This window comes from Squalius cephalus, assembly GCF_949319135.1.
Source record: "Squalius cephalus genome assembly, chromosome: 18".
In the NCBI taxonomy this organism is placed as follows: Eukaryota; Metazoa; Chordata; class Actinopteri; order Cypriniformes; family Leuciscidae; genus Squalius; species Squalius cephalus.
The window spans coordinates 34,148,508-34,162,787 of NC_137139.1; the positions used below are offsets into that span (position 1 = coordinate 34,148,508).

The 14,280-nt window shown below is 37.8% G+C and overlaps 1 protein-coding gene across 1 annotated transcript; it reads left to right on the top strand.

Moving 5' to 3' along the window:
- The first annotated feature begins 919 nt into the window (after positions 1-919).
- On the top strand, positions 920-13,673 carry ppp1r35 (protein phosphatase 1, regulatory subunit 35). Its single transcript, XM_079849226.1, has 6 exons — positions 920-1,091; positions 4,576-4,733; positions 5,770-5,866; positions 6,128-6,385; positions 7,930-8,063; positions 12,299-13,673. The coding sequence occupies exons 2-6, from the start codon at positions 4,587-4,589 to the stop codon at positions 12,476-12,478; spliced, it is 816 nt and encodes a 271-aa protein (XP_079705352.1). The 5' UTR covers positions 920-1,091; positions 4,576-4,586; the 3' UTR covers positions 12,479-13,673.
- The last annotated feature ends 607 nt before the right edge of the window (positions 13,674-14,280 follow it).

Consider the following 14,280-nt stretch of genomic DNA (forward strand, 5'->3'; position numbering starts at 1 on the left):
CAGTGAACCAAAGACAGTCTCAACAACACGCTTTGAAATCGCTGGTGTTTCTGACGTCACAAACTACCTTGTAAGTTAACCAATCAGATCAACGTGTGATCGACAACCAGTGGATCTCTGAGCTGAGTGAGTGAGTGGAGGCGGGGCACATTTGCATATTCATAGAACCGTGCATACTAAATGAGGCAAGGGTGGAGTTTAGTTTTTATTCAAGCTATTTTAACCCATGCAGATTTTATTTATTTTTTCAAGGATTAAACGTTTAAATATGTAATGTTGATTATTAAAGATTCATTTACATTCAGGGGGACTTTAATTAGCAAAACTGTTTAAGAGAATAAGATTAGAATGTTTCAATTATAATTGATTGAGTTTTAACTTCTTTACTGGAAGCTTGTCACATAATAAACAAGTTGAAAGGCTTTTTGAAATATGTGGTTGGACATTAAGATTTCCTAAATTTAACTAAATAAATTACATATTGACTTCCACTCTTATTGTTCACTTGTGTGCTGTTTCTTCCTCTATAATTCACATGTAAATATGCTTTTTTCGAGAGAAGTGAACATATTGCTCTGTAATATAGGTTCGTTCACGCCATGTCGTAATTACGTTAACTATTCTGACTTGTAAAGAGCATTCACGTGATCATCGAACTCGTAAGTACAACTTTAGACTCGTAATTATCATTGAGGTACGACTTTATACCACGTGACCACTGCAGGTTTAGTTTAGACATGAACAGCTCAAAGTACAGCGTTTATTTTACATCTTTTTTGTGTGTTATATAATAAAAGTAAATAAATGTGTTCATATCTTCGTGTTGGGTGTATTTAAACACGTGTGTATGGTATATAATATGGATATTATGTCTGAGTATTTGCACCTTCGAAGACTCCTGTGCGAAAGCCTGTCAGTGCGCATGCGCAGTGACGCCATCTCCACCCGGAAGTACGCCTGCGAGCGGCAGCTGTGGAGGGAGTTTTAATTTTTCTCATATTAGATATTTTCTGTATTGATTGTCGCATATTTAACCGCGAGGCAATGTGTTTATTTGGCGCTACAGCTGGCGTCATGTTTTGAAATCAAGGGTAAGTTTAGAGTGTCTTTTAATGTTTACATTCAGATCGAACTCGTTGTTCTAATGATTTAATGGCGTTTTAAAACTTCTGTTTACATGTGATCATGCAAATTGTCAACAGTTTCTCTATATATTGTTTATAAAGATTACAGTGACAATTTGCATGATCACAAGTAAACAATCAGTTGTTATCGGTGTGTGTGTGTGTGTGTGTGTGTGTTTGAGTATATTATTAATGGTGTGCATATACTGTATATTAGTCAAAAGTTTGGAAATATTAAGATTTGTTTTAATGTTGCTGAAATAAGTCTCTTCTTCTCACCAAGGCTGTATTTATTTGATCAAAAATACAGTAAAAACAGTGATATTGGGAAATATTATTACTATTAATAATAACTGTTTTATGTTTTAAAATGTAAGATTTTTTTAAGACACATGATCCTTCAGAAATCATTCTAATATGATGATTTGATGCTCAAGAAACATTTCTGATTATTATCAATGATGAAAACATTAGTGCTGCTTCATATATCTTTTTTTGTGGAAACCAACGTTAGTAATATTTATTACATGGCTTGGCTGAATTCCAATGTAGAATGCGGTCTGTTATTTCTTGATAACAGACCGCTGCGAAGTATAACAGACCGTTGCCATGAAAAACAGCGCGTTGCTATGGACGCGGAACGGACTATTTTCTTTGGCGGAAGCAATACAATCGTTTTTAAATCAATAAACTCCTTTTTAAATCAATAATTCGTGGCAAATTATTTATTTATTTTGTAGGTAGCCATGTAATAAGCGGGATAATGTATAGAGAGGCGGTCGTTATAGCGAATAACAACCCCTTCAGGCTGATTCAAGACCCCTCCGCTTCGCGTCGGGGTCCTGTTCAGCCTGTCGGGGTTGTTATTCGCTATAACGACCGCCTCTCTATACATTATCCCTTACATATATAATAATATTATTTTACATTTAATTGACCAAAGGAGATAGTAAAGACATTTATATTGTTACAAAAGATTTCTATTTTAAGTGAATGCTGCTCTATTCATCAAAGAATCCGGACAGAAATGTATTAGTTTCCATAAAAATATTAAACAATGGCAGTCCTTGCCTTGCTGAACCTCTAGCTCTGCCGTCATGCACAGGAGGAGTGAAGTTTCTACACAGACACACACAGAGATTACTGCAGTTGAGGTTTGTGGTTTATTGTAGTAAATTGTACAAACAGATGAACATGCCGTTGATTTCTTATCTTGTTTCCAGTTGTTTGTGTGTATTCTGATGTGTAGACTCTAATCTGTGGTCTGTGAGGACTGTGTGTGCTCCCCCTACCTGTCATTATATACAACCCTGTGCATCTAATCACTGTCACCCAGTGTCCAAAATACTAATATAAATATATCCAAACAAGATAAACATAACTGGCTCCTACACCAACAATGATAAAAATAAGAACCGTTATTAATAATTGAGCATCAGATCATCATATTAGAGTGATTTCTGAAGGATCATGTGACACTGAAGACTGGAGTAATGATGCTGAACATTCAGCTTTGATCACAGGAATAAATTACACTTGACTATATATTCACATAGAAAACAGATGATTGAAATTGTAATAAAATTTCACAATATTACGGTTTAGATCAAATAAATATAGTCTTGGAGAGCTCAAGAGACTTATCAAAAACATTAGAAGTTTCTTTTGACTGGTACTTTATATTTATCATTAATAACAGCGTGCGGTTGATACTTGTGTGTGTGTGTGTGTGTGTGTGTGTGTGTGTGTGTGTGTGTGTATATCTCTGTCAGATCGCTGTGTGATGGAGTCGTCAGGAGAGCCTCGTGTGTGTGTGTGTGTGTGTGTGTGTGTGTGTGTGTTGTGTGTATATCTCTCTGTCAGATCGCTGTGTGATGGAGTCGTCAGGAGAGCCTCGTGTGTGTGTGTGTGTGTGTGTGTGTGTGTTGTGTGTATATCTCTCTGTCAGATCGCTGTGTGATGGAGTCATCAGGAGAGCCTCGTGTGTGTGTGTGTGTGTGTGTGTGTATAGTGTTGTGTGTATATCTCTCTGTCAGATCGCTGTGTGATGGAGTCGTCAGGAGAGCCTCGTGTGTGTGTGTGTGTGTGTGTGTGTGTGTGTGTTGTGTGTATATCTCTCTGTCAGATCGCTGTGTGATGGAGTCGTCAGGAGAGCCTCGTGTGTGTGTGTGTGTGTGTGTGTGTGTGTGTGTGTGTTGTGTGTATATCTCTCTGTCAGATCGCTGTGTGATGGAGTCGTCAGGAGAGCCTCGTGTGTGTGTGTGTGTGTGTGTGTGTGTTGTGTGTATATCTCTCTGTCAGATCGCTGTGTGATGGAGTCGTCAGGAGAGCCTCGTGTGTGTGTGTGTGTGTGTGTGTGTGTGTGTGTGTGTGTGTGTGTGTTGTGTTGTTCTGATGTCTCTCTCTCTGTCAGATCGCTGTGTGATGGAGTCGTCAGGAGAGCCTCGTGTGTGTGTGTGTGTGTCTGTGTGTGTCTGTGTGTGTGTGTGTGTGTGTGTGTGTGTGTGTGTGTGTGTGTGTGTGGTGTTGTTCTGATGTCTCTCTCTCTGTCAGGTCGCTGTGTGATGGAGTCGTCAGGAGAGCCTCGTGTGTGTGTGTGTGTGTGTGTGTGTGTGTGTGTGTGTGTGTGTGTATATAGTGTTGTTCTGATGTCTCTCTCTCTGTCAGGTCGCTGTGTGATGGAGTCGTCAGGAGAGCCTCGTGTGTGTGTGTGTGTGTGTGTGTGTGTGTGTGTGTGTGTGTGTGTGTGTGTGTGTGTGGTGTTGTTCTGATGTCTCTCTCTCTGTCAGGTCGCTGTGTGATGGAGTCGTCAGGAGAGCCTCGTGTGTGTGTGTGTGTGTGTGTGTGTGTGTGTGTGTGTATATAGTGTTGTTCTGATGTCTCTCTCTCTGTCAGGTCGCTGTGTGATGGAGTCGTCAGGAGAGCCTCGTGTGTGTGTGTGTGTGTGTGTGTGTGTGTGTGTGTGTGTGTGTGTGTGTGTGTGTGTGTGTGTGTATATAGTGTTGTTCTGATGTCTCTCTCTCTGTCAGGTCGCTGTGTGATGGAGTCGTCAGGAGAGCCTCGTGTGTGTGTGTGTGTGTGTGTGTGTGTGTGTGTGTGTGTGTGTGTGTGTGTATAGTGTTGTTCTGATGTCTCTCTCTCTGTCAGATCGCTGTGTGATGGAGTCGTCAGGAGAGCCTCGTGTGTGTGTGTGTGTGTGTGTGTGTGTGTGTGTGTGTGTGTGTATAGTGTTGTTCTGATGTCTCTCTCTCTGTCAGATCGCTGTATGATGGAGTCATCAGGAGAGCCTCGTGTGTGTGTGTGTGTGTGTGTGTGTGTGTGTATAGTGTTGTTCTGATGTCTCTCTCTCTGTCAGATCGCTGTGTGATGGAGTCGTCAGGAGAGCCTCGTGTGTGTGTGTGTGTGTGTGTGTGTGTGTGTAGTGTTGTTCTGATGTCTCTCTCTCTGCTAGACTGATGTGTGATGGAGTCGTCAGGAGAGCCTCGTGTGTGTGTGGTTCCTGAACCTCTGCGGGTCGAGCCGCTTCACAACACGGACCTGATCTGCCCGGACCTGGACCTGTCTGTCTCTCTCACCCCCGAGCGGACAGCACACACACACCACAGACAGGTTCACTCGCTCACATACCTTTCATTAAAGTCTAAATACACCAGAGACGTGTTTGAACAGGATTTAGATGAACCCGTTTCACTGGCAGCGCTGTGTCTCCACTAGAGGAGGCTGTAGGGCTCGATCACACCCTTACTGACACGGTTATTTCATTTATTAAGTGTGTGTGTGTGTGTGTGTGTGTGTGTGTGTGTGTGTGTGTGAGAGAGAGAGAGAGAGAGAGAGAGAGAGAGAGAGAGAGAGAGAGAGAGAGAGAGAGAGAGAGAGAGAGAGAGAGAGAGAGAGAGAGAGAGAGAGAGAGAGAGAGAGAGAGAGAGAGAGTGAGTGTGAGTGCGTGAGAGAGAGAGAGAGAGAGAGAGAGAGAGAGAGAGTGAGTGTGAGTGCGTGAGAGAGAGAGAGAGAATGTGTGTTTGAGTGTTTTCTGAGGGGTTTGTTCATATATATCACTCACATAATATAACAGTTATAGTATAACAGTATAACAGTTTATATAACAGTTTATTCCTAAATATATGCTGAAAAATGTTTTTTGATTTATGTGTTAAAAAGAGAAATCCAAAATCCCCTCAATAATAACATTTAACTCTAATATGAAAACAAATCAAACAAGAACTTTGAATCTGTATCAATCAGTGTTCAGATTTATTTTCTGGACGTTTATGCAAATTAGTACATATTTAATCAGATAATGGCTCATTTGCATATTTAAACATAACATTTCAGAAAACTTTTCAATCATCTTATAGTACTGTGAATAATCAACTCGGGGAAAATATGCTCACATCTGTTAGTTCAAATGTCTGGGTTATTTATCATTTTATGAATGCGTACTGTATTTGAGGAGAATATGTATTTGCATGCATGTATTTACTGTAAACGTGTCTCGTTCTTCCAAATAAAGCTATTGTTGACACTTCTCCATGTTGATATAACTCTACAAATGACTTGAAACTTGAAGGATCCAGTCATTGTGATGTGTGTGTTCCTGTCGTTGGTTTGATGCATGTAAATGTCTTTGTGTGTGTGTGTGTTTCAGGTGCGTTTTAATGTGAATCCGCAGGTCAGCGGTCATCCGGTGATCCCAGAACCCAGAAATAATCAAGTCCGGAAACCTCCAAACAAAGACAAGCACGGTGAAACTAACACAGCGGCTCTGATGACACATCACGGGTCCATGTGAAGTGCAGGGGAAACCAAATGTTTATTTTGTCATGAAAATCATGTGAAATGTAATGCAAAAAATGGTCCTAATAACGGAGATTCACCCTAGAGTAGATTTAAAGCTTGGGAGTTTTCTGTAAACTGAGATCGTTGGCCACATTTGCTCTGGGAATGATTCATTTCAGCGTGTTCTGTCTTGAACGGAGTCTCACTCACATGTGCTTGTTCTTCAGGTCATGAGTCAGCTAAAGGGAGGGATCGGGTTACGAGCGGAGCGCGTGATGGACGGCTGACGGAAGGGGCGGAGCTAAACACGAGTCTGGCACTGAGGGCGGAGCTTCAGGAGGGGGCGGAGCTAAACACTACCCTGGCACTGAGGGCGGAGCTTCAGGAAGAGGCGGAGCAAACGTTCGATCCCGAGAAAGCCGTCAAAGAGAAATTACAGAGTTCAACGCTCACGAAGAACCACATCAGCGCTAAAGCAGCAGAGGGTGAGACTACACAACATTAAAGGGGTGGTATAATGACCTTTTCACAAGATGTAAAATAAGTCTCTGATGTCCCCAGAATGTGTGTGTGAAGTTTTAGCTCAAAATACCCCACAGATATTTTTATATAGCATGTTAAAGTTGTCACTTTTTGAGGGCGAGCAAAAACGCACCGTTTTGTGTCTGTTCCTTTAAATGCAAATGAGCTGCTGCTCCCGGCACAGGGGGCGGAGCTACAACAGCTTGCACTCACACACACACTGAAAATTTCAAAAACTTTTAGCCTTTTATGTTCAAACCGGAGTCAGACAAAGATGGAGAGACTCGAGAAGAAGTGACAACATGTAGAAGCAACAGGACATTTCTGAATGGTTAGTTGATGAATTTATGTAGCTTATGTGTAGTTATCTTCTAGTTATTGATTAGCATATTCTGTCTTGATAATCTATAAATCGTGTTCAGGGGGCGGGGTTTATGTAAATTCTAGGGTTGGTGATGTCACTAACCCGGAGAAATGTGGTGTAGTCTCTACCAGTCGTTTGTTGTAGTCCTTAAAAAGTGATTTCTTTAAAAGCAAATATCTCCCTTTGCTCTGAACTAAAGTTAGAAAAGTCAAATCATGATCAACCACCCCTCTAAAACTAATTAAAGCAATCAATTCACTAATTATTTACCGTGACTTTAATCTGAATCTCACAAAAAATCAAAGTAAGAAATACTTCACACCAATATCAAAAGAACTGAACTGAAATTATATTTCATATGAAGAAGCTTATTTTGAGGAGATTATGATTGTTGCATCGTGACTTATTGTGAAAAATAATGTGATTTTTTTTGTATTAAACTAAATTTTAAATTAAATTATACATTAATTAATTTGAGTACTACAAATACAACTATAGTTTACTATACTTTACATGCAAATTTACTTCATTATTTAAATCTATTTTGATTGCAGTATGTTTCAAAACATTGTCATTTTTCATATAATTTAGTACATCAAGTTAAACTAAATAAAATAAGAAATGTTGGTTTAGAAACTAGCTGAAATAAATGTTTGTTTTTAATCATTTATTTCAGTTAAAGTTTATTTTGACTATTTTATGTACGGTAATGTGATTTTTTTTTTGTTAATCATACATAAATTGAGTACAACAAATGCTACTATAGTTTATACTTACTGTACTTTAAATGCAAATTTACTTCATTATTTAAATCTATTTTTTATGGTGATAATAAAATTACATTTGTGTTCATTTCTGCTCATCCGTCATGTAAACAATGCAAAAACAATCTAAATAGCGTGGATTAGGCTTAATATTTTTTTTAAGTTATTTTTATATAGTTTTTTAATTTATTTTAATTTAGTTAGTTATTTTATCACATAAAGTTACACTAAATGAAAATGAAAACTGTTGCTTTCACTAGCTGAAACTAGCTGAAATAAAATAAAAGAAATGTTCTCCACGCAAACATATTCAGCTCATTGTTCACACACACTGTTGCTGAAATAGTGTTTTCTTGTGTGTTAACCTGGTCTTCTACAGGGCTGAACTTCCCTCGCTCTCAGCATCTCTACCGGGCCTTAGTCAGCGTCAGCCTATCACGCGACCAGCTCATCAGCCAGGCTCTACAGGATAGGCCAGCACTGGCCCCGCCCACCTCCAGCCTGACCAATAAGGTCAGACTTCTGTTTGCATCTGGTTAATAGCAGTTTTCATTATAGGTTTTCAAACTGCTGGAGTGTTTATTAATAAAGCAGTAAAACCACTGCTGTACATTAAAGCGTAACTCTCGCCAAAATACAGCCTAGGCTCTTTTTGTTAATCTACCCGAGGCAAACTTTCGTTTAAAAGCATAATTAGAATGGAAACGCCACTTAAGTTTGACCGTATTTTTGTTTTAGGTTAAATGCCTTGTGAATGGGAGTGAATGGGGCACGACTATGATAGCATCAAAAATGGCTATTTTTAAATCACTAAGAAGGCTCGACACAACATGAAACTGTGCTGAAGTATCACCAGGGGCTCTACACATGAACTCCAGCATTGAGAACATTGTTTGTGTACACAGAGTTTACTAAAAAGAAAGATTTTGAGCAACTTGCCGGCATTTTGTCAGTTAAAAATAGTCAATCTCCGTAACAGGGAGGAGAGTAGAAGCCCGAACCCGGCCCGTACCCGCGATCATTTAACCCGACCCGACCCGACAATTACATTTACATGTTAAGCCCGAACCCGAGGTCCACTCTGTTTCTCACAGCAAATACCATTTTTGCAATATGTTGTATTTAATATATATATATATATATATATATATATATATATATATTTGAGAGAGAGAGCCTGTGTGTCTGTGGTCTGTGTAGCCTATGCACACATTGCACATCTGCGCACGCATCTACTTTCTCTCTCTCGCGTGCCGGTCACCACAATACAGCAAGCAGACAAAGCACACGGCACGCAAACTATATATATATATATATAGCCTATTTAGTTTTTCTTAGTTACAAACCCGAACCCGAGGCTGTTCATTAAACATTAACCCGAACCTGACCCGAAACCTGCACATTCTTCGGGACCCGTCGGGCTCGGGTCGGGTAGCAGACCTCTAGAGGAGAGTAAAGATGGAAAGCTCCTAAAGCTTAGTTCAATATAAATTCACGGATAATTTGTTGTTTTGTCGTTAGTGAAAATCAATATTGACCTTGTATTTGAAACAGGATCCTCATATAAGAAACAATACTAAAATTCAGAGTCAGTTCATTCGCATCCGGAGATCGACTATTTTTGACTGACATAATGCCGGCGGATGGAAACACAATGAGTTGATCAAAATCTTTCTTTTTAGTAAACTCTGTGTACACAAACACTGTTCTCAATGCTGGAGTTCATGTGTAGAGCCCCTGGTGAGACTTCCAGCACAGTTTCATGTTGAGTCGAGCCGCATTAGTGTTTTAAAAATAGCCATTTTTGATGCTATCATAGAAGTGCCCCATTCAAAAGCCAATTTAACCTAAAACGAAAATACGGTCAATCTTAAAAGTGGCGTTTCCATTCTAATTATGCTTTTAAACGAAAGTTTGCCTCGGGTAGATTCACAAAAAGAGCCTAGGTTGCATTTTGGTGAGAGTTACGCTTTAATATAAACAATAATACTATAATAATATTTAAAAAAAGAGAATACAGCTGATGCAGTGAAACGGAGAAGTGATGATTAAAAAATATTTTATAGTTAAATTTAAAAAAAAAAAATTTTTTTTACTTTCTTTTTTTTTATAAAGTTCTTGTACATTTGACAATATACATTTTTTGGAGGCAAACTTTTCTGACATTTTCTGCGAAAGACACACTTGCATAATAACTCAAAAACAGGAATAAAGTGTGACTTATGCTTATTAATTATGCACTTTTCCAAACATAACTTTTGGTCTGAAAAACAAAAGAAGATTAGTATTTTGTATTGCCTCACATACATGTTGACCTTTTTGTGATTGCATGTCGACACAAACACAATAAAAAAACTATATATATATATAAACTACATACAAATGGTGCAAGTGGATCAAATCTCGTATAGTGCTTCATTTACACAAAACCACAAACAAACTACTGTTAAATACATTTCTAAGAAATAATCAGCTTTTAATAGGAAGTAACAAACAATAATATAGTCAGGAGAGTAAAGGAGCAGAAGGAGATGTGTGAGCTCTGACTGTATTTATACCTGTGATCAGACCAGGAAGAGGATGATGATTATCAGATCAGAAATATCTTCTCTAGAATCAGCTCTGGCCTTGTGGTTTCACGTTCTGCATGCTCAGCGTTGTTGTTTTAACACTGTAAAAGCAGAACGAGCCAAATATGTATTTTCACCACGTCTGGACTTTATGCTAAACTCATGCGACAGATAATATTAACCCTTAACGCCTGAATTTATATAGCTGTATATAAAAAAAAATTTTATGTGTGTTTTTGCCTTTAAGTAGATGGTAAATAATGTTGAGATTATCAATTTCACTTTTGCACAACAAATAAATAGAAATTTTGGTATGTTGCAAATTTGCGACAACAGGCATTTATAGGGTAATTTTTACAAAATGGTAAAAATAATAAAACACATTTTCCCATCTCAGGTATGTAGATTTTATTCATGGCACAAAGTTGTTAGAACTTATAAACTTTAATTGACAAATTAATGAATCTTGACAACAGCAAGAAACAAAACACTCTCCTACTCCCTAACATTGACAGTAGTTTTTATACATTCCATGTTACACTCTGTTGAACTCTTTCCTTGTTTCTCCAGTGCATACATTATATATTCTTATAGTGTTATATCCTAACATGCTATTTTTTGTGAAAAAAAAAAAAAAAAAAAAAGTACATACTTTTGGCTGAAACCATCTAAATACAGCATTATTATAATATGTAGCCATTAGCCCGTTATGGACCAATGTCGCAAATTTGCTACAAACAGAAATCTACAAAGTACGTAAAAAATATTCGTCACATGAAGTCTATATGAATAACATAGCTATAGAAGCAATCAATAATCTGGTACATATTTTTATCTTAGCACAACTTAACTCATTTTGGGCAATTTCTCCACATTTGCGCCCTTGATATGCGGATTTTGCAAACCAAAATATTAGCTTCGGTGAACCGGATGTAGTTCCCACTCCGACCGCTCCTACAAGAAACCAGTGCGTGCAAAATGTTCCTAGGTATGTATCGAATGTGCACAAACAGGCATTGGGGGAAAACACACGCTATCTCGCCTGCAGTCTGAATGGAAGGGGTTTGTTGCAAATTCGCGACAGTGGGCGTTAAGGGGTTAAACCGGATACCAGACTCTGCAGGGGAACATGTCTCGCTTTTTTAGAGAAGTGAACAAAGAATTTAGACATGCACATTTTCAGAGCAGAGGCGAACCAACGGATCAGACAATATGAGTATATGATATCAGAAGATCGTTCATACACTGCAAAACATGCTTTTCTTTCTCTGTATTTTTGTCTCGTTTCCAGTCCAAATATTAAACATTTCTTAAATCAAGATGCATTTACTAGATGAGTAAAATGACATAAGATATTAAGTCTTGTTTTCTGGGGGAATTCATCGAAATTAAGTGTGTTTTTGCTTAAAACAAGATCAATTATCTGCCAATGGGGTCAATAATGTTGTTTCTGTTTGAATTAAGATTATTTTTCTGACTCCATTGGCAGGTCATTTTGCTTTTTTTAAGCATCAACTCTCTTAATTTTGATTAATTCCTCCAGAAAACAGGACATAACATCTTATATCATTTTACTCATCTAGTAAATGCATCTTGATTTAAGAGTTTTTAGATATTTGGACTGGAAACAAGACAGAAATACTGAGTAAGAAAAGCATGTTTTGCAGTGTAGAAGGATGGATTCAAGAATAATGTTCAATAAAACACATAGCCATAAAATAATAATTTTAATGTTCATAAGCTTAATTATTTATTTTCTTATACACCAGCAGTACAACTAAAAGAAGAAGAAAATAAAATGTATAAACATGGCAGATTGTTCTCCTCATCTTATTCTAGTTGTTTTGTTTTATTTTCTCTTTTTTTTTTTTTTTGTCTTTCTAATATCATCCATTTTTAATTTTCTCCTTTTTATCATTTAGAGTTTTACCTTGGTAATTCTCTGAATTCTTTTGAGCTCATTTAATTAAATTTAACTTAACCAGTGTTTTTGGGTTGTTATGTTAGTGTAGAATTCAATTGATGCTTTGTGTAGAGTTAGTAGGCATTAATGTACAATGTATACTGCACAGTATTCATGAAGCGGTTGTGATATAGTATGCGCAGCCCATGTTGAATCATGCTTATTATGGTTTGTACTGATTTTAATAATGTCTTTTATGTTTGTGGTGTGTGTAGTTCCCGTCTCCGCCACCAGAGGCCCCTGATTTACTGCAGTTCTTCAGTCCTGACAAGATGCTCAGAGAGACTCCGCTGTTGCCTGGCAACAGCATCCCTTTGCCCCGCCCACTTCCTGCTCCCAGACCCGCCCACACAACCTTTCACCTACATCATCTGCACAAACTCTGGGAATCATGAAGTGTGTGTGTGTGTGTGTGTGTGTGTGTGTGTGTGTGTGTGTGTGTGTGTGTGTGTTGAAGAGAGCGTGTCTTTGGATCGATGAGTGTGTGAGTTTGTATTGTAAGCTTTATTGTGTATTAATGTATTTTTTTAGCCTAAGGTGAATTAATTTAATAGCAATAAATATGTGATTATTTAAACGAGAGTTTGGCATTGAGTGATCTTCCGCACACCAGCTTGAGGTTCACCGGGGTTAGTCGTTAAAACAATCAATTCACGAATGAATTACCGCGAGTCAACAAGAGCACAGACATCACACGCTGATCTCTGTGTTAAAATAGACTTTAAAGTGAATCTCATGAGAAAACTTAACAAGAAATCAGGAATAATATTTTGCATGAAGAAATAAAGGCCTTATTTCAGCATCTGGATTATTTCTGCTGTAATTGAGCTCATTAACACCTTCAGTTCTCTTTTTGTTTTTGTTTTTTTGTTTTTTAATTATACATAAATTAAGTACTACAAATACTAATATCATTTATACTTAATGTACTTTATATGCAAATTTACTTCATAATTTAAATGTTTTTTATGCTGATACTAATAAAAGTGATATTTGTATTCATTAGGACGGGTTTAAATGTGCTCTAATGTCATAAAAACAATGCAAAAGAAAGTAGGTTTGTTTTGGGGTTTTTTATATAATTTTACTCATTTCAGTTTGTTATTTTTGCACATAATTTTTTTTAAATATTTTTTTTTTATCTTAATTTATTTGACGACTTGTTCATTTTTCATTAATTAATTAGAGTACTAATATTGTTTATACTTACTGTACTTTACATGCAAATTTACTTAATTTATATGACAATACTAATAAAAATTAGATTTTTATTCTTTTGTAGGGCTTTTTTAAATTGTCATGAAAACAATGCAAAGAAAATCTGAATGGCATAAAGTAGTTTTGCTGTTTTTATTAGTTATTGTGTTTTTATATTGTTTTTACTCATTTCACTTTTAGCTTTTTGAAAAATAAGAAATGTTGCTTTGGCAACTAGTTTTATCTTATTTCAGTTTGCATTTATTGTACGTGACTAATGTGAAGTTTTGTTAATTCTACATAAATGAAATTGAGTACTGTAGATAACGCTCTAGTTTATACTCGCAGTATTTTACATTTTCTATTTACAATAAATTTTTTATGGCGATGCTGAAATAAAAATGAGATTTGTATTCATTAGGGGGTAGGGTTAGTGTGTGTGTGTGTGTGTGTGTGATTAGTAGGTTTAGGGGTCGGGTTAGTGTGTGTGTGTGTGAGATGGGTAGGTTTAGGGGTCGGGTTGGTGTGTGTGTGTGTGTGGGATGGGTAGGTTTAGGGGTTGGGTTAGTGTGTGTGTGTGTGTGTGTGTGTGTGTGTGTGTGTGTGTGTGTGTGTGTGTGTGTGTGTGTGTGTGTGTGCATGATGGGTAGGGTTAGTGTGTGTGTGTGTGTGTGTGTGTGTGTGTGAGATGGGTAGGTTTGGGGTGTGTGTGTGTGTGTGTGATTAGTAGGTTTAGGGGTCGGGTTAGTGTGTGTGTGTGTGTGTGTGTGTGTGAGATGGGTAGGTTTGGGGTGTGTGTGTGTGTGTGTGTGATTAGTAGGTTTAGGGGTCGGGTTAGTGTGTGTGTGTGTGTGTGTGTGTGATGGGTAGGTTTAGGGGTTGGGTTGGTGTGTGTGTGTGGGATGGGTAGGTTTAGGGATAGGGTTAGTGTGTGTGTGTGTGTGTGATTGGTAGGTTTAGGGGTTGGGTTAGTGTGTGTGTGTGTGTGATGGGTAGGTTT